Source organism: Falco rusticolus, chromosome 3 (genome assembly GCF_015220075.1).
Source record: "Falco rusticolus isolate bFalRus1 chromosome 3, bFalRus1.pri, whole genome shotgun sequence".
Taxonomy (NCBI): Eukaryota; Metazoa; Chordata; class Aves; order Falconiformes; family Falconidae; genus Falco; species Falco rusticolus.
This window is the reverse complement of record NC_051189.1, coordinates 71,745,549-71,766,980: the sequence shown is the minus strand read 5'-3', so window position 1 is coordinate 71,766,980 and position 21,432 is coordinate 71,745,549. Positions and strand designations below refer to the sequence as shown.

The following is a 21,432-nucleotide window of genomic DNA, read 5'->3' as shown; positions in this document are numbered from 1 at the left end:
CAGTTGGAGTGTGTTCCTTTCCTCTTGAATACAAGATCAGTTTACAGAATCTAACCAAACCAAAATAGTTTCCTGTATGAGCCTTCTTTTGCAGAGATTATTGTAGATTTTTCCCCTCTAAGTTTTAACACAGTTAGGATTTAAAAGGAAAAAGAAATAGTTGTGATAAATGTTGAAGTTCAAGACTAGAATGCATCCTACTAAAATGTACTGGTAGTAACTGAAGGAAGTCAAAGAGCTCCACCAACATGAACAATATGCATCAGGGTGAGTTAAATTCTGATTTGACTGTTACTATCATGTTTCAAAACTGTTTTGGCCTCATCCTGACATACAAATCACATACACTTACATCCAAAAAAGAGGGTGTCAAATGGAAATTTGTAAAGTGAGAAATATCATTGTAGGGGCCTATTGGGCTGGGCTGGTACCCAGAACATTTCAAATACTGCACCTGTCACTTCTTTTGTAGATCAGCAGTCTCCTATGAGTGGATTCATCTGCTGTATCTGTCTCTTAGAGCCTGTGAGAACTGAGTAGGGCATGGTCATTTTTTCTAGCTGGTGATATTTCACACAGAGGTTTCATGTCTTCCAGTGCGTTAGGGCATGGGGCTGCACAGCCTCACCACCTGCACCCACAGCCAGCATCCCAGGCTGCAGGTTGCTCACACGTGTGCTTATGGTCTCACAGAACCACTCCTCCTGGTAGGTGCACCAAACTTTCCAAACTTCTCAGGTAGCCTTTGGGGAATCCTGAAGACAGGCAAGAAAGACTGACTTTGAAGAGGAATTTCCCAGCAGCCACTTCTGCTTGTAAAAACACTCAAAGCAGCACTCTCCAGCACACTTTTCTCACCCTATGAATCACTCCGGTCTTGGGTTAGATGGGTGCCCTGCGGTTCTGTAACATTTCTTGTTTTCTCACTCCCTGGTGTGCCATCCCTAAACGTAGTGGTGACAAGCCTGTCCCTGGTGGGGAGTGTACCTCCCTGAGAACAGGGAAATGCAATCTGTGATCCCGCCTGGCTCTGAGCCCCGAGACAGGCTGCTTCCTGGGGAGCTGACTGTCAGGGGAGGGCTAGAGCTTGAAAGGCTGAATGTCTCTGGCTTTTGATGGCTCTTTGAGTAACAGCTGTCTTGTTCATCTCAGCAGTGGAAGCTGGAAGAGTGATTTAGGTGTGCATAGCTACTTGGGTGCTGTTACAGTCTCCCCTATATCTTGGCGAGGGGTGGCTTGCAGATGCAGGTTATTGCACAAGTGGGCTTTTTGTTGCTCTAAACGTTTTTCTGGAATGCTTCCTCTACTCTTCCTGAATAAAGTCTCTGGAATAAACTAGCCTGGGTGAGTCAAAACTGCTTTTCCTGTACAGGAAACCCCCCCGGCAGTTACTGTATGAATTACAAGGGCTGAAAAGAGCATGGAGTTTGCAGCTTTGTATAAACGTGTTTAGTGCTGCCTCAGCTACCTTACTTTGTACCTTAGGATGAGGGCAGTGGGAATTCCGCCTTTGGGTTTGCCCCAGGATCATGAAGAAGGTATTCAAAGCTCTTTATGTGCTACAGTGTTTTCACAGGCCACCTGGTGTAATGGCAAGCATGGATATTCAAGGACGTAGTAGTTCGGATCTAACACACGTAATACAACAGCTGCTGCTCTCCTCCCATCTCAGGCATGGTAGTTGTGAAACTCCAACCTCTAAATAATGGACTCTTAACTCTGAAAAAGTTTAAGGGTGCAGTACCTAAGGAAGAAGCCAGAGCATCTTGTTTTCTGACCTCTTGGCTGGAGCAGACCCAGCACAGCCTGCTGTGAGGCTGCTCAGCATGTGCTGAGCCCTGCCCTCCCAGAGGAGGGGAAGCACAACCCTGACAGATGGCAAGGGAAGGCCCTAATCATATAAATGTAGGTATGCATCAAAATGTGCGACAGTAGAGCCTTTGTTTTGTCCCTGCATTGTGTGAGATTACCAGAAAGCAGGCATGCCTTGCGAAGTGGAGGGAAGACAACCATGTTGCAAGGTTCTCAGTCACTTTGTCCCATCTATGCGATAGCTGGCATGCTGCTCTGCTCTTGCCCTCTGGCCAAGCACCTGTCTTCTGTGATGGGGGGACATTTTTATTTCTGCCACGTTATGCATTAAAGTTTGGTTATCATGTAAGTTAGGAAGGGCCACCCAACCCTCAAACGGAAGACTGCATCATGCAGCTTGTGCTGTCTTTTTGGAGCAGCTTCAGAAAACATGGTGGCAGAGGCTTGGTGGCACTGTTCAGGTCAGCTGAAGTTGTCCACAGACTGGACCTACTGTCAGTGGCTGTGCTGTGCATCACTGCACTGACAAGAAAAGCCTCTCTGGGGAAAAAGGTAACCATCCAGGGTTTTTGAAGTAACTGATTTCCTTTTTTTTAGTTGTCGTCTTAACTGCAAAAAAATAAGTGATACTCTACATTGAATTGAATTTAAAATTTCAGTTAGATAAGTAATGGGTTTAGGTAAGTGTAGGGAAATGTTTCTTTCAGACATAGACAAGAAAATCAAATTAAATGCTAGAATATTAAGCATATCAGAAGAAGAAAAGGTCACTCTGATATTCTGTCTCATTCAACCAGAGTGCGCAGCAGGACTGGAGCCAGGGTCATCTAGGTCCCCAGGGCTGGCTTTCCTGTCAGGTGGCCACCTGGTGGTGGCCAGTCATGTCTTCTGTCAGGTTTGTATGGAAGGTTTCAATGCTGAGCCAGCAGATGGAAACTGGAATTAGGCTACTGTCTTGGGTGTCTTGCATTTTCAGCTACAGATATACTTTTTTACCTGGCAAGTCAGAAAAGACTGACAGCAGGGCTGTTCCCAGTTGTTTCTTCCCTAAATGACACTGCTTGGTGAATTTGACTTAAATAACTTAAATAACTAAAAACATATCCTCTGTTAATCTGGTAATGATTCAAATCTTTCTTTTGCCAGACTCTCCTGATAGGGCACACCATGCCTACTCAGACTCAGTTTCCAGGGCACCAGAGAGATAATAATTGCATTTATTCTCCTTGCATAAGATATCTGGAAAAACTGCCACTCTATCATCTTGGGTTTCTTTGGAAGTCTCATAGACTGTCAAAATGGATACCAGCCTATGGTTTGCTGTCCCTTATCTTTGAATTAGTGGTATAATTCATGGTATATCTTGAATTACGCCTCGTGGTCTCTGACGTTTCAGCACTCTCAAATCAAGCTCAAGAGGCAATAAAACACGGCCACAGCCTCTCTTACTGGCACCTCCACCTCCTGTGGAGTTCTTGCTTCAGTTGTCTCTCTCCCAGAGAGACTTTTGACAGATGGAGCTACTGCTGGGCCCTGGGCTGCTGCCAGGGGGACTTTTCTGCATATCAGTGGCATCTGCATCCAAACCTGTCACTGCCTGGATGGCCCTTCAAACCTGGGAAGCTCCTGGGAGGTCTCCCAGGAAGCCAGCCCAAGCCTATGTATCTGCACAAGTTGATTTTCTGGCACACTGTAGAAAATGGACTAGTGTATGACAGTAAAGGTACTTAACGACACGCAACAATTAATAAAGTTGTAATATTATTTAATAATTGAGAAAATGCCTTCTCCTAGTGTGGCTGCCTGTAGTTTTACATGTGCAGTGCTATTTCCCGCTGTAAATTCTGAGTCAAGAAAAGCACTCTGTTTTTGGACTCTGCTAGGAAGAGGTGATTCCAACTGATAAGTGAAATAAATACCAATTTTTGTTTGTAGACCATTGTATGTTTAGATAAATATTAATATTTTAAAATTTAATATTTAAAACCACATGTACACTTACGTTCTGTATGTACTGTATGAATACATGTATGTATGAAGTACTGTATGTACTTCAAAGAATAATTTACTTTGGCAAATAAACTCTCAGAATGAGAAGGATTTTCAAAACTTAATCAAATCATAAAAGAGAATGAACTATAGAACAGGAATAACCTTAGCTGGATTGAGATGTTGCAGTTATTGCCCATGTATGTGTCCTAAACTATAATCATACCGTACCTATTTGAATATTTGTATCTGTTAACTTCCTTAGTGGAATTAAAGGTAATTCGAATTACTGACGTATGTTTCAGTGGTTACATAGTTTGATTATGATTGTCAGTAAAGATTTTATGCTAGAAGTATTTAAACTAAAAAAATTGTGATCTCATATACAACCACATTTCAAACTATCAAGGGATTTATTAAGAACCTAAGAAACAGGAACTTCTTTTTAGAAGAATTAATGTAACCTCTGTATGCTTGCTTCATCACACCAATCACTATACTTCATAGATAACCTGCCTTCATTACTGTAGATTTGTTTATACCTTTCTCAGTTTCCTGTATGAAAGTATAATGATAGTGTTAACAATTCAGATTTTAAGAAGTAATTATTTTAAACTCAAAGCCATTATTTTTTTATTTAATTGTATTTTATTTCATAGTTCTTTGATACATAATATATAAATACCTAAAATATTTAGGTATTAAATCCACATGAACTAAATTACTAAATTGCTATGCAGAGCTAGAAGCCAGTCTAATAAGCAAAACAGGAGACATGTAAAATCAGAAAGGTAAAAACAAAGGTTAAAATTAATCAGTAAAATTAATTTTTATAAGCTTTTAAAAATGCATATGCTTGAACTTTTTATGGAAAATTTTTCTTGGGCTATAAAATGACTAGATTTTTATGAGTTCAAGATACTTAATGACATTTTATGTGCTACTTGCTTACTTGCCTGCTATGTCCTGTTGGCTAAATACCATGACTAACTAGTGAAATAATACCAGGTTTAAGATTCTTAGTTTTTATCCTGGCTCTAAGGCTGACATACAGTGTTTGGCCTTTGACTGGTTTAACCTTTATGTCTGTTTTGCTTTATGAATGAATGAAAGATAGGACCTGAGAACTGCTATGAAGAGTAATTACCAGCTGCTATATGAGCTGCTTTCATAACTTAAGATTTCCTGTATATTGTGTGCACTGCAATCCAGGATTTCAGAAATAAAACAATAAACAAAAAATTCAAATGAAGGAAATAGTTATGCCAGAGTTAAAGATGAAGGTAATATTTCTTTGGGCAAAACAGTTTTTTTACTCTAATTGCAAGGGTAAAAACTGTGGTAATTCAAATCCTTGCAAAGGTAACATATTTTTCTTCCTTGATTCTTTCTTTTTGGCAGCTTCTGCTGACGAATAATCTTCTATCTGACCTGACATTTTCTTTGTTATTTGAACTGTGATTCTTTATCTCAGCATTTCTGTCTTTAAACAAAGAAATGGTTGCCTACAAGTGGATAGAAATTAATAAAAAAAGCTTTGCTCATTCATTATTTATAAGCTTCTTTTGTGATTTTTTTTTTTTAATTGGAAACTTTCATCTTGTATTGGTTATTGCTGATATGTGATAAGGATAACTGGAAAGCTTCCCGGTCCTGTTTGACAAGGATATATTATGAAAATTAAGATTACATTAATTTGCTAAGAGTTTCTACGGGATCCTAAACATGAAATGTTTCTGTATTTATTCTGAAGGAAAATAGCTTTCATGACAATTGGTTTAATTTGGTAATATAGAGGTATTAAAACATTATTTCCAGCTTTTGTAGTATATCATCATATTGTGAAACAGCTTTCAAAATGAGTGACACAAAGGTAGGAGAGGTTAGAAGAGACTTTGCAGGCAATTTACACAGGACTGACTGAAATATGGAAAGTGTTCTCAGATTTGCCATCAGTTTGCAGTCTCCGGCTTAGGGTTTTCACTGTTTGTGTTCCACCCATATCCTTACTGGGACTTGTTCTCTGAATTCCCTTGGTTGCAGGATTGCTGTCACTAAATGTGGCACATTAGTTCTTCAGAAGCCTTTGCAGTAGGCAATAGAGGGAATGAGAAAGAAGAGCTAAGACATGTCAGTTACACATGATGGCTAGGTGACTGACAGTTTGAAGTGCTAAAGAAAAACATTCACTCTTTAAAAAGGAATGTGACCAGAAGCCAAACTGCAGAAAGGCAAGCCTCAGGACACCATAATGTAATGTGTCAGTGTACCCTTTGCCCTGTCTCTGGACTGAACCTGTCAATAAGTTGCCAATAGCTTGTGAATGGTGAACTTTCAGATAGGTTAGATGTGTCTTTGAAAGTGTGAGTACTTGTGCAGTGACATGATTTTTGATTCATATCTAAGAGATTGATTTGAAATTAAAATCTTTCCAAATTTAAGTGTCATTCTCCTCCTAAGGATCTTTAAGCATTTCAGGTGCGTATGGTCCATGCTCAGTTTCACCTATTGGCAGCCACTTGGGCATTTTCCAAAATTCTTCAGATCTGATGAGTAAATATTCCCTATAGCTGCCAGCAGTACTGTTGGGCTGTGAGGCATGGGTGAGGAACAGTGTGCAAGAGTTAAATGTTTCTGTTGTAGGACAAGGTTTAATAATATTGGAACCAGAGATAGGCTAAGTGCTGAATATGCAGCAAGATTTTCTAATGCGCTAAGCATCTAATCATTGCCACTGAATTACAATGGTTAAGCAAGAGAGGCAGCTGACAAAGAGAAGGGATTGTTAAACTGGTGTCAGGGGAAGGTTGTGAGAGAAAACACTGGTAATTTCCTGAGTGAAGAAAAATTTTCAAGGAGAAGGAGACATGGAGGCAGTACCTTATGCAGGGATGTTTTTTCAGGACAGAGTAAGACCTACTCTTGAAAGCATATTGTGTATGCTTTCAGCTGTAGGTTTTGTCTTTTTTCTGCTGCTTTTAAGTTGAGAATAGCCCAAGTGTCCTTTAGATAAGACACCTCAGTGACCCTTAACTTATCTGGAAAATAATCCATAGTAAATTTATTAAATTTACTTTAAAATTTAAATTTACTTTAAAATTATGTTTGTTGGAAAGTGGGTACTCATTACTTGCACATGTTTTCTTTGTAGTTTGCATGGAATTATAACTTTATAAAAAGCTGTAGTGACATTACAAAGTATTAGTCATGTTAAGCTATGGTAAGCTGTTTAGAGCTTTGAAGTTCTTAATTTTTATTTACAGCCATGTAGTTTGAGCACCATGGTAATGTTAGGGCAGACCTGTTAATTTGTCTTTGTTCTAGTGGCCTAGACATACTTTTTTACATTGGTATCACCACGTAGATGTGTAGGACTTAATGAATGCATTCACATATCAACATAAATCTTGTAATTTTGTAGGATTCTGTGTTGTTTCAGACTGCCCTTGCCATTTATTATAAACATACATTTTACTGGTGATTATACTGCTGTAAACATTTTTATATTGGCTTAACTGCATCACCACTAGGTTTATCTGTACTGTTGCAGTCAGACTGACATACCTGAAGGAACTATAAGCTCTAGATTTAGACAAAGTCTTACTGTCATTAGGAGCTAGCCAGCATTGTCTACATAGAGGAAAATAAAGGAAATCCATCTGTCCCATCTCTTATACATTGCAAGTGCTTTCTCTCATCCTTAAACATCTCAGTCAAAACTATCTTCATGAGGTGTGAATAAATACATTTCTAAAAATGTAATGGAAATGAAATTATGACATACAGTGAAAAGAACTGAAATTAAGCATTAGTTAGCAACTTATCTGGTAATTCTCAGGGTAAATGGGTAAGTCATCCTGGCAATCATAATACTCTCGTGCATTTTAGTAAGTTTGTTTTACTCAGCTGATGTTAGTTGCAGGATTATTTTTGCTTTTATTCAACAAAAACATGTAACTACCTGATATGCAATTAAAAATCTGTTGTATTTTGTGAAATGTGACCCAATTTGTTAAGTAGTAGTTGCTTTTTTGTCAATTTTCTTTTTGACAGTTTGTCTGGAGTTGCTTAAAATAGGCTACAAAATTCCGTAATAAAACATGTAGAAGAAAACATTTTAATTCACCTTTAAGAGTAGTTCAGTTCTTTGGTGGCAGAAGGCCTTAATCTTGGCCGTATAAGTAATCTATTCTGTGACAATTAATTAGCAATAAGGATTGGTTGTTTAGGATTCTGTTAGATAGGCATAACTTTCAGTCACATACTTCTGGGCCAGTTGGAGAGTTGGGTTCTAAAATCCCACCGCTCTTGTCATGGTATTATCAAACATTATCTCACAGAACAGGTATATTTTCCCTTATATTTCTTTTCCACATTTTAACCTGAGTGGTTTGGGGGGGGGGGGGACAGGGGACGGGGAGGGGATGGGGTGGTGGTGGTGGTGTATCAATACAGTCTCTCTGAGTATGGAAAGATCATGTTAAAAATAATGAAAGCACTACAGAAAGAAGCCAACATCATATTCTGAATATTGCACAAAGCACTTTTTTGGTGTGTTTATTTGAAAGAGTTCCAATTCCTCCTGTCCTTTTGTGCTGAACACACAGAGATTTTGACAGATATGAACTACATGGTACAAACAGTATACTGATTTGAGTAATTCAGAATTTCCAAAGGGAACTTGAGGTAATGGCATATAGAAGAGTAGAGCCTGCAGTCCCATCCTTAGCTGTGTTGGCCTACGCAAGAGAAAAGAGGGCTGTAGTGCTACCTCCTTGCTTCTTCTAATTAATATTTGGGGGTGACTTTGTCACTGATCAGCGCTTGTGCCTGGAGAACCAACAGCTGTAGTTGTACTCCTTGCTGGCAGTACAAAAGAGCACAAAGACTGTTTGCATCTCCCCCTTAGCACCCCTGTAACCAAACTATGAAATGGGTAGTATATCCTTCCTCTCAATACAAATGTGATTTATTTCCCTCATAGACTACTTTCCACAACTGTAAGTACTTTAAGATATCAAATACCTCCATGGCTTTTCTTGACTTCAGTAAGCCTTGGCATGCAAGACTTTTCTCTTTGTTGTTCATCAGAGCTATCGGGTTTTAGTGTGTTGCTGTAAAGTGGTGACTAGACCCAAACCAAGGTGCATGGCCTCCCCATTTGGTATAAGTAGATGCTGTGGACTTTCTGGCATCTTTAATGTTTTGGATCTACGGGTAGTAGCTGTCATGCAACAAACATAGATGGAACTGAATCGGTGAAGTTTTTAGCCGTAACCATTTTAGGTTTTAGATGACTACTGGGAAGATTTTATTGTTTAAGACTGTCAAGGATTTATTCATATATCTAGTTCACAGAGAATTTTCAGCCAGTTACAGATAGTATAAACTTATATTTACACTTAAGACTGGGTAATGCTGTGTGGATGGGCTTTGTGAAACTGCTGCTGGAGACCAGGGGCTTGCACTTTTATTCCTAACTAGGCTTAGGGCCCCACAAGTGGATCATGCTCCTTTGAAAGGCAAATCAGTTTTTAGAACTGCAGACTCCAGCTTTTGATGGGGGTATAACAAACATCTAGGTATCTCTACCAGATTTTCAGCCCAGTATACAATTCTGCGTAAACAATTTTAACAGTAAGAAGTGCGGTTTATGTAAGGAAAACTTTTGCCTCCTGTGAGCTGTCAGATTAATATTAATCAGCCTGTAGATTTTACTAAAATGGAGCTAGCTGCTCCATTCAGCAGGGCTGAACAGGCACAATCACTTTGAGTGAGAAAGGAGAAAAGGTTAATGTGGAGCTGTTGGGGGAAATACAGTCTTTTCAAATTTGCCATCTAGTTCAAGATCATCAGCTCCCAAAACAGTGTCACAAATAGGGTCATGAGCTCAGAATTTAAATGTAAATTGGGTTTTGCATGCCCAGACATAGAGGCCTGAAAGGAAATTTTTGGCTCTGCTGAACCAGCTCATCCAATTTAGCCAATGTGCTTGTGGTTTGTAAGTCTCTGATCAAAATGTAAAAGTTTTAGTGTAAAAGTGATAATTTAGTAAGTTCTTGCACTTCTAAGCCATACCAAAACCCCAACAGAAATAGCAGAAACTCATTGATGACAGATGTTATCAGAAGGGTGGGACAAATATGTGCTGGAGTTCCAGCTGTAGGGGCCAAGGCAGCAGCTGAACAAATTAAGTATCTGTGTTACTCTACTCCGTTAGGTGCAAGAAGGCCATATATGTGATGATAGTGCCAAACAGTAGATGCGAGTTAACAGTATAATTTTAGCGCAAGTGCATGTTGGCTTTATTTACGTGACATTGTATGTCTTGCAGTCAGGGTACTAATGAGTTGTTAATTCCCAGTCAGAATAAGAGATTAGATTCCCAGAGTATCAATTAATAAGCCAGTCTACTCCGTACTGGTTGGAGCCTGCCACTGTGAGTCCCCTGGGAAATGCTTCACTAAACAAGAAGTCCTAGTTGTTTAAATGAGTGGAATGTGTGATTTAGCCATGTCTGTTTTCCCAGCAAAATGTCCTGCATTGTGTGAGCCAGTCAGTAAGTGTGTGATCTTTAAGCTGGAGATGTCTGTGCCCGATAACAACAATTCCCTGGTTATGTAAATGAGTTCTTGAAAATACTTTGCATTTCTTTAAAGAATTAGAAATACTTCTTGTAATGATGTTAGCTGCCTGGCATTCTGCTTTAATAATTCATGCACTGTTCTTGCATATTTCTTTTCCTTTGACGTATTGTCAAAAAAGAAGGCAAAATCAGTTAAATAATTGAGAACATATGAACTGCCATAAACAATCACTTTTGTCTGTGTCTCTGCAGAAAGAAAGGAAGTGAAGGTGGGAGAGTACAATGCTGTGGCTGACACGCTGGAAATAATCAACAATAGCATCAGATTCCAAGGTAGGAGAGAAAACTGGAAAGAGGTACAGGAATGACATGGATAACTGCATATAGTTTGTAATACTGTGTGCTGGTAAAGAACTGTTTTAAGAGTTTTAATATCAAAAAGCTATGACACTGTGTGAAGAGAAAGGGAGCTGAGCTGTGCTTAAGAAAAATAGGAGAATTTTTTGATATATGTTTTGATATTGTGTACTTGTTTTTCATTCCAATGACCATGACAAATTCAAATTCATATATGTACACAAACGTTCTTTGATATTTCAACAAGCTGCAGATAGGTCTTCTATTTCATCTCTACCAATCAATAATGTTCTAGTTTCATCCCCAATTCCCACTCCCCCAGCTCGTCTCACCTGAAGGATGCTCTAGTGTGCTGTGTTTGCACACAACAAGGAGGAGGTGTTTGTTTTTCTTTGGGAGGTGTCTGTTAGACAGTTAGAAAATAGAATTTTAAAATACCAAGGCTAGCTTTAAAAGGGCCCATGTGAAACACAGCCAGAGAGGCTGTTCAGCCCAGCAGCACTCCCAAAGTCCACAGCAGGCATATAGCCTATGTTGCTGTATCTTGCCATCTTGTATCCCATGCTACACCATAGTTAATGTGGGGACTTCCTCTGCCCTCACAACAGTTGGAGTGCAGGCATACCCACAGCTTTCTGAGCATATGATCATCACAGCCAGATGTCAGTTGAAATGAATTTTTCACGTTCTCTCCTGTTGAATATAGGTATATACATTATTTTTAAAGCTAATAAGTAAAGTCAGCTTAATGAGATCTGTTTGGTTTCCCCTGGGAGTGGTGGATGAGTACCAAGCTGCTGTATCCCATGCTCTACTAAACCTGCCTCCAGTGTCCCACCATCCAAGGTCTGCATGAGCATGACTGGAGTTTCACTGCAGTGATCTAATTCATGGCTGCATGTCCATCTGTTGGAGCTTTCCACCTTTCCTTTTGGTATCCTTTGCAGGACTTAAAAGAGCACAGCTACATGCACTTCTCACAACTGTCATGGAGAATGAGGCTTTGGGAATGAAGAGTGCAGAATCTGTCCCAGCTGCCAAAGTATGGGACCCAGCAGATTATTTTTGCTGCAAGGAGGAACTGATGGCGTACTTGAATACAAATTCAATACAATTAATTTCCAGATAATATATGCAGGATGAACCATGTAACAGGAGACAGGTTTTGTTCGTCATTCCATGCCTTCATAGACAGTAGAAGATGGGGAAAATCTCTGTTTTGGCTTTTCTCAGGATCAGACTCCTAGATCTTTTTCTGACCACATCTGGTGTTTCTTCCACCCATAGCCTGTCTTATATTTGTCTTAATGTGTATTATGTTACTCACAGTGAAACTTTCTCCATTTACGCACCTTAACTTTTTATTGAGGTGGTATTTGATGTGGAAGACACTGGTTTTATGTCTTCCAAGTAGTATAAAAAACTTAGTAACTTTAAGTATTTAAAATGTGGAGTAGTAAATATAACCCTGTTTAAACCATTGCATAAAATTGCACACAAACGAACAATAATTCATATTAGAAGCAATAGAACTGAATAGCCATTGCACAAATAAAAAAAATTAAATTTTATAGAATCACGGGTTGTTTATATTTAATAAATACAAATCAGCAGTATATCCTGTATATTTTACATTCAGCAGAGTGGTTTTTTTTTCCTTTAACATCAGTTCTTTTAATTCAGGCATGTGCACTGTTGTATTTTTGGCTAGGTACTTGTTGCCTAATTTTGTGAAGCGTCATGCATTGTAAATGTGTGCTCTGTGGTGGGAAAGGGAAATGGAGGAAATCTCAGGTACTTTTCTCCAATATCAAATTGGCAAATGGTGCCTTTACTGTCACTTTATTGTGATCACCTAAAAGGAAATTTTTTTTCAGAAATGTTGGGCATAAAGACTGAAGGATAGCAAATATCCATTGTCTGAATTGTTTCAGCTAAACTAATAGAGATAAAGCTATTTTATTGTATGAATCCTTGAACATTCTTCTAGGTGCAAAGCAGAAGAGTGAATGTCAAATTTAGCTATGGCAGCTGCCAGTCAGTTACTTACAGCTCTGTGGTCAGTGGGTCCACAGATCTCTGCCTGTGCAGCAATTTTGTGAAATGAAGCTGCTTGGCCCTGTGTGGTAGACGTAGAATCATAGAATCGTTTAGGTTGGAAAAGACCTGTGAGATCATGAAGCCCAACTGTAAACCCAGGACTTCCAAGTCCGTCACTAAACCATGTTCCTAAGCACCGCCATCTATACGTTTTTTAAACACCTCCAGGGATGGTGATTCCACCACCTCCCTGGGCAGCTTGTTCCAGCGCTTCACCACCCTTTCAGTGAAGAATTTTTCCCTAATATCCAACTGAAACCTCCCCAGTGTAACTTGAGGCTGTTTCCTCTTGTCCTGTTGCTTTTTACTTGGGAGATGAGACCAACCCCCACCTGCCTACAACCTCCTTTCAGGCAGCTGTAGAGAGCAGTAAGGTCACCCCTGAGTGTCCCTTTCTCCAGACCAACCAACCCCAGTTCCCCCAGCTGCTCCTCATGAGACTTGTGCTCCAGACCCTTCACCAGCCTTATTGCCCTTCTCTGGACGTGCTCCAGCACCTCAATGTCCCTCTTGCAGTGAAGGGCCCAGAACTGAATACGGGATTCAAGATGGGGCCTCACCAGTGCCGAATACAGGGAGACGATCACTCACCTGGTCCTACTGGCCACACTGTGGGGGATAATAAGCCAGGATGCTATTGGCCTTCTTGGCCACCTGGGCACACTGCTGGCCCATGTTCAGCCGGCTGTCCACCAGCACCTCCAGGTCCTTTCCCACCAGGCAGCTTTCCAGCCACTCTTCCCCAAGCCTGTAGTGTTGCGTGGAGTTGTTGTGACCCAGCTGGAGGACCCGGCACTTCTCCTTGTTGAACCTCACACAGCTGGCCTTGGCCCATCAGTCCAGCCTGTCCAGATCCCTCTGAAGAGCCTTCCTGCCCTCAAGCAGATCAACACTCCTGCCCAGCTTGGTGTCAAACTTAGTGAGGGTGCACTCAATCACCTCCATCCCAATCATCGGTAAAGATACTAAACAGAGTTGGCCCCAATACTGAGACATGTGGAACACCATTTGTGACCAGTTGCAGGTCAGAGGTAACTCCATTTACTGCCACTCTTTGGGCTCAGCCAGCCAGCCAGCTTTTAACCCAGTGATGAGTACACCTGTCCAAGCCATGAGCAGCCAGTTTCTCCAGGAGAATGCTGTGGGAGACAGTGTCAAAGGCTTTGCTAAGGTCCAGGTAGACAACATCCACAGCTTTTCCCTCATCCACTAGGCAGGTCACCTTGTCATAGAAGGAGATCAGGTTCATCAGGCAGGACCTGCCTTTTGTAACCCCACGCTGGCTGGGCCTGATCCCCTGGTTGTCCTGCTCATGCCACACAGGATGATCTGCTCCATAACCTTCCCCAGCACCGAGGTCAGGCTGACAGGTGTAGTTCCCCAGATCTTCCATCCTGCCCTTCTTGTAAATGGGTGTCACATTGGCCAACCTCCAGTCTTCTGGAATGTCCCCAGTTTAAAGGACTATTGATAAATGAGCTTGGCGAGCTCCCCTGCCAGCTCCGTCAGGTGGATCCCATCTGGCTCCATCAACTTGTGCACATCTGAGTGGATCAGCAGGTCAGTAACCATTTCTCCTGGACTGTGGGGACTTCATTCTGTTCCCCCTCATCCCTGCCTTCCAGCTCAGGGGGCTGAGTACCCAGAGGGAAGCTGGTCTTGCTGTTAAAGGCTGAGGCAAAGAAAGCATTACGTACCTCAGCCTTTGTGGCAACGTTCCCCCACCCCCCCTGCATCCAGTAAAGGAGAGCTGATGTGAAAGGACAGGCTGAGGCACTGTAGGGCACACAAATCCCCTTCTGAAGGAAGGTGGTGATGGAAAAGACCTTTTGCCAGTCCCCTGCACCAAGGGAAAATTTAGTACGCAGGTAAAATGGAGTGTAGGAAGTAGGGGATGCAGAGCTTTATTACAGTTGTCGGAAAGTAATCTTTCTCATTAAACTGAGAAGCCTTTAATTAGTGGGAGCTGGCTGTCGATCAAGCACATGGCTTTAAACAGAGTTTTTAGGTTCAGGCTTTGAAGTCCACATCTGCAGGGATTTGTAAAGTGGGTCTGTCCCCATAAAACCTTTGCTGTTCATTTTTCCATATTGTTCCATACTGTAGAATCCTGATGGCACCAACAGCCCTCAACCTCCTGTACCTCCTGAGACTTCTCTCACCCTGCCCACAGCCCAGGATCCTATTTCAGCCCCTCAGAGCTGTCAGTCCCTGCCCCAGTGTTGCCACACCAAAGCTGGTCTCCAGCTGTGGTAGGTATCTAGACAGGCAGTTTGAATTTGCCCTGATAATAATCAGAATGTGCAGAGAACAATGCTTTCTGTTTTCTGCTCATTGGTCTGTCACTTGTTTCAGGGAAATATAGCTTCCTGGTAAAATTTACAGTCATAGTACGCATTTTAGTGTTTATTTACACTTTAAAATGAGGATAGTTAGCATATATTTTACAGGGTTCTGCATTAGGGTTTTGCTGTAGGTTTGTGGGGTTTTTTTCCAAAGAGGATGCTTACCTGCTCCAGAAATGCAAACCTTCTTATCAATCAATGTGACTAACATATGTCTGTCCAAGTCAATGATTTCATCAGCTACTGATGTGGTTCAAAATTGCTAAACTGAGGTATAGTACTTAGGAGAGACAAATCTTCTTATAGAAAATTTACATCTGGCTGAACTTTAAGCCTTTTTTTCTTCTTGTAATTCTAGGCCTTGAGCCTCCAAAGGACAAAACAATTATCCAAGAGGAGCTACGCAAGATCTCCCTGCCTCTCTACAGCATCCTCTCTGCCCTCACCATCCTAGGAATGATAATGGCCAGTGCTTTCTTGTTCTTTAACATCAAAAACAGAAATCAGAAGTAAGACACTCATGTTACATCTGTCACTACTTCTTTCATATTTAAATACCATGTTTATAGAGTCTGTCTCATATATATGTGTGTACATATATAAGGAAAATGTTAAAACTGGAAAGATTATATTTTAGAACTATTTAATTGAAATGACTGTGTAATATATTCACACTGAAACAGATTGTCTGTCTGTTAAGACAAGTTCTTTTATACTGTCTGGAAAGTGTAATTTTTTTATTTATGTTTGACTGTCTGCAATTAACATTAACTACCTAATTAATCCATCAGTAAAATAGGAGATCTTTATACTAAACATTCAAAAAACCTGAAACAATGCTAGACTTTATAAAATATCAAATAGTGTGCATGCCTATAGATTGCATGGAGTTCTACAAGAAGGGTTATCTGTTTGCCTGATTACAAAAAGCTCTTCTTTATTGCTTTAATAACCTAGAAGTAATCACTTCCTCTTTAATGCACTATCACCTTTTGTCTATAGACTAATAAAGATGTCCAGTCCCTACATGAACAACCTTATTATCCTTGGAGGGATGCTTTCTTATGCATCTATTTTTCTTTTTGGTCTTGATGGATCCTTTGTCTCCGAAAAGACATTTGAGACACTTTGCACAGTAAGTAATTCCATATATTCTAGTTGAAGATAGTCTTACAGGAAGCTCTGCAAGAAATGTAAACAGAAAAGTTCAGTAGTTGGATGTCTCATTCCATTTAATCACTGATTCTTTTAGTCCTTTCCTGAAATGTTTTCTGGGACCAAATTCTAAAACATGCACAAAACTGTATGATTATTAATGAAAGCTTCAGGTACATTGGGGATTTGGTCTCACACTAAAAGAGTAGATATGCTTTCTTGTTTTGAAATTATATAAATTAAGTTGATTTATTAAAGGTTATGTTCATAGCATGATGATTAATAATATCTGTGAAGCTACTATGTTTTCTTTGTAGATTTTTTTATTATTTTAGACTTCATGACTGCTGCTTGTCCAAATGTTTTTACTCAATCCTTTTGGCTGAATCTCCAAAGACTTCTAGTATTATTTCCAGACTACGCTATAAACTCACACAAGCCTAGATCCATGTAGAATATATTCTAGTTGAAGCAAAACAAGCAACTCAAACCAAATTAAATATGTCCATGCAGAAACTTGTAATGTCTTAATTGCTCACTGTAGTATGCAGCCTGACTGACAGAGGCCATTTCAAAGAAAGGGAAAGAACTTCACTGCAAGTATATTCCTTCCAAAACCAATACAAACAACATTTAAATTTATCAAATATTTTCTCAAAAAAATTCAAGACTGTGCTTTGCCCATTGTCTAAGAATATCAGACTTGCTCAGGAGTTATCCTTACTGTGGTTTTGATCCTTCTTGAAGTCTCTAAAAAGTTGCAGTTCACATCATCTTTTTTTAGGAGTTTGAATTTCTGCTGTCATCACTGGAGAGAGAGAAACTTTACTTCCAGAGAATAATTCAAAGCATGAAAGTTGGATGCCTAAAGCTAGTTCGTGCAGATATATCCCAATATTTCAACTGAAATCCTCCATACTGACTAGAGCCATTACAGAAGTGAAACATCATGTGACATGTTCAGTTATACCATTTCAAAGCACTAGAGATGTCTTTAATACATGCCAAGATGCACTAGACAAAGTATGGGTGAAAATACAAGATTTTCTGTGCACAGTCTTAGCTTCCTTAGTTGGGCCTGGACACAGCTGTATTTTAGACACCTAAATGTTAGCAGCAAAAGAAAGAAGGAGAGAATATCCAGTCTTCCAACAGCTAGAGTGCAAATCCTCTATATAGCTAGTAGAAAGAAGTGCCTCAAAGGCTGTAGAAGGATGATCCTGTTCACCTCTCCCAGACTGTAACTCTGAATACATAGGAGCCAATAGGAAGTGGAAGATGCCAACATCCATTTTTTATCCAGCAATTATGCCCTTTTTTGTGAAACAGCTTCTAATGGAGCAGAAGTGTCATTAGGAAGTCAGTTGTTGATGTCAATCCCTATTCTTTTCTTACCCTCTGTTGCAGAAGAATCTGGTGGCAGGAGTAGCAAATTTTAGGTCCTGCTGTCTGCTCAGCCTGGAGGGCCTTGTGTTCAGAGCCCCTGACTGCACTGCCAGGCTGTGGGCCATTGTATGACTAGGCTACAACCCGTTTCTTGAAGCAGCCAAGTACAGCTGAACAGAAGGAAAGAAAGTAGGAACCAGAGGTACTCACCAGCACAGAGTTGTTCTGGGGAACAGGTTTCCATCCAGATTTAGCTATATAAAAGTACATTTAAGTCCTCCTTTAAATGCGAAACAGCTCAGTCTTAACTCTGAAAAATGAACCAACATTCAAAATCCTGTGCCTCTGAGCGAGAACATCTCTGCTGATTTTTCCCTAATTTGTTTCTGAAAATGTAACTACTACTCTCATATTCTAAATGCAACAAAATTTAAGTGAGGGCTGTTTTGTTCTGTCTTATCTTACATGTCTCTTCTTTTTTTCCAATTTGTCACATTTGTCACATTACGTTAAGTCTGTCTGCCGAAGAGGGAAAGTTCTAGATGGGCACTCGAGTAAGATAACTACCTGACTTAATTGACCACTAAAAGAAAGGGGTGGGGGAGAACATTGTGTTCTTAAAGCCAACTTTGATTAAGAACTATCACCACATGCCTTGAACAGTGATTGATTTTTTTTTTTAGCATACTTACATTTTATACCAATAGAGCAGAGTCTGGGAGATTTCTCCCCAGTCTAGGCTTTCCAGGTTCAGTTCAGAGCAGAAACATTTCTAATTGTGCTTTCCTGTGCACGGCTACTGATTTAACTTAGGAATCCCAGCTCTCTCAGCAATTAGTATTACACTCATAGGTGCAAGAAACCCTTCAGAAGCAACCTATCTAGCCTTCTGCTTATTAAAACAATTCTTACAAAATTTCTTCCTCCATTTATAATTTTGTCTGTGGGATAGCTTATGCTTCTCTTAGAATCATCTTTACATGGCCACTATTGACTGTGGCAATGCACTTTCCTTATATCTAGAAAACTGAATTAATGCTGGGGGATTCATAAATATGGGACACAAATCCATTCTTCTGTTCAGCAGCTCTTCTGCGTCTCCTCCTTTCTCCCCAAAACATCTACTAGCGCTGGATACAGCATATATGTTCTGCCCCGCGTCATGAACATCTGTATTTTCATATAGGCAATATGCTTAGTGGTTTCATAAGGACTACTTACAGATACAGGTTCTTATAGGATCAGACCAACATAAATCTCTCTTGATCATCCATTTAACTGGAAATGCATGGTTTTGATTACCCATTCTAGCAATATTAAAGATTAGTTAAAAATTCCCATTTTAGTTAAGACTGTGGCTTAGTCTTTAAGAGAACCAGCTACAATGGAGGGTGATCATAAGAACCCATGGAGACAAAAACTTGTGGGTGTAACAACTACACCCCAGGCATGGAGAAAAGTCATGTCAGTGAAGGGAGAGATTTTTTTTTTTTTTTTTTTTTGGGGGGGGGGGGGGGGGAGTAAAAATTTTGATTCAGTTTTTATAAGCGCATGAAAAACCTAAAAAGCTGTCATTAGTGTTATCCCCTCTCTAAGCCAAGTAATCACCCTCTTTGTCTTCTGTATTTCAGAAGCTATTAGATCTCACCTGAGTAGCAGTATGTATACAATAGCAACTTTATGTAATTAGGTATGTTACATATGATATCTATTTAATATTCTGGGGTTTTTTGACAACACTTATAGGAGGTCCTTAAATATTCCTGTGTCCACCCACAAAATTCAGGAAAAATGGTGTCTAAATTGTAGCTATTACATTCCAAATCTATTGTGTGTGCTTCCTCTATAGCACAGTATTGCAGCACTCTCCAAGCTAGCCAGCTGCAACAAGGTCTTTTACCACCACATACCAACACACTCTTCATGCCAGTCCCTCTGCTGCCTCCTGGTCTCTCCTCACCCAGGGCACACGCTCACCCTCTCTCTTCTCTCTGCTTCTTCCTCCTCTCTCTTCCCTGGCTGCTCCCTCTTCATTGGCTGCCCAACCCCTTAACAGAACCCACCACAGCTGCACCTTGTCTACATCGGCCAACCCACCGCCCCTGAAGCCAGCCCACAGCTGTATATTATCAATGTTAAGTAACCCAGCTTCATTCCTCTACAACACAGTGTTTAGAGGGTGAAGTGCATTGGAATTGCTGGTCTTTTTGACTTTTCTACAACCTACATCTACTTATGGCATATGTATTATGCTGTAATATTTCAAGGACATTGAAACATCATCCAAAATTAGCCCAGTAACACTTGACAATTTTAAAGGATTTCTTTGATAAGTTGTACCACCATTTCCCACTCTGTAAAGTACTGGTTGTAGGAGGATTTAGTATATAAATCAGTATGAGTTGTCATATTATAAAACTCCAATTACATGGAATTGAAACTTCCAAAGCAGTGAATCCTGGTAAAGTGGTCAGTGTATTACAGAACCATTAGATCATGGCCTACTTAATAGCAACTTTTTTGGTTCTACAGAAAAAGGAGAAGCAATACAATATTTCATTAAATGCATATGTATGCCAAAGTAGAAAGTGCTTCAGATATGAGGGAGAGAGAAAGAATGAGAATGATCTATCTTTGTTTTTAATCTCAGAATTACCATGGTATCATAGCAAAAAAGAAGGTAGAAGTACGGGTGTGAAACAAGATGTGATGCCAACTGGAAAAATGCAAACAAGTGGAAAAATAAATGGAAGCATTTATTATATGGAGACAGAGACTCAAAATTAGCAATGCCAGTGATACATCCTATGAATAGAGTTTAAGCTGACATACTAAATAGAGATACTTAAAATAGAGAGAATATTAGATATGATCATAACATTTAGACTGCTGTAATACATTCTACTGAGAATTTCACACTTTACATTTAAGACGAGTACTGTCTTCACAAGTTGGAACTGCTACTGATGAAAGGCTACGAAGGCCCTAAGGAGGAGCACAGCCTCCTCTGTTACGCATGTCCCTCAAGCAGGTAAATAAAATTATGTCCATATTCTCTGGATATAACTGGTTAGGTAGGGGCTGAAAAGAAGATGGGTTTAGGTACTCCAGGTTGCAGCAAAATGCCCGTAGTTTCCAACCAGGAAGGTCTGTTGTATTAGATAGTGGTAGACTGAACAGCTCTGCTTTTGTGTCCTGGTAGTCCTGATGTGTAGCAGCACTTTCTCCTAGGGAGTATGCTGCACTGGGTGATTGCAATGATGGCAAATGATCTGTTTGGAATAGTTCAGTATAGGAATCACACTGTTCTGGGAGATATGTTTTCTGGAGATAGCAATTGTCTACCAGTCTCCTTTGCACTCCAGAGTTCTGCATAGTTGTTATATCACAGATAAGAGGATCTAAGTCTTGTAATTTACACAGACACAAAAATTAAGCATGCTTTATCTTATGTCATTAATTAGAATGATTGAGATGAATTGCCAAAACCAGGCAGGTATTCTGTGATTCCTGGTGATCTCACTTAGCCCTGTCAGTGTTTTGCCTTGGATCAAGTAAACAGCGTGTGAAAGTTTTTGCACACCTGTGGTGTTCAACGGTGCCCTCATCCATCCCAGGTTGTGCCCAGGTCTTCAGATTTCAGTCGGTTGCTCTCAGCTATGATGCAGGCATTTGGAAACAGGCTTTGTATGGAATGAAGGA

At 40.1% G+C, this 21,432-nt stretch overlaps 1 protein-coding gene across 1 annotated transcript in view; it reads left to right on the top strand.

Annotated features, from left to right (window-relative positions):
- GABBR2 (gamma-aminobutyric acid type B receptor subunit 2) overlaps positions 1-21,432 on the top strand; it is a 487,844-nt gene that overhangs the window by 301,893 nt on the left and 164,519 nt on the right. The window contains exons 9-11 of the mRNA XM_037381548.1: positions 10,640-10,720; positions 15,548-15,698; positions 16,192-16,324. Coding sequence (XP_037237445.1) covers positions 10,640-10,720; positions 15,548-15,698; positions 16,192-16,324 — 365 coding nt within the window. The remainder of the gene's footprint in view (positions 1-10,639; positions 10,721-15,547; positions 15,699-16,191; positions 16,325-21,432) is intronic.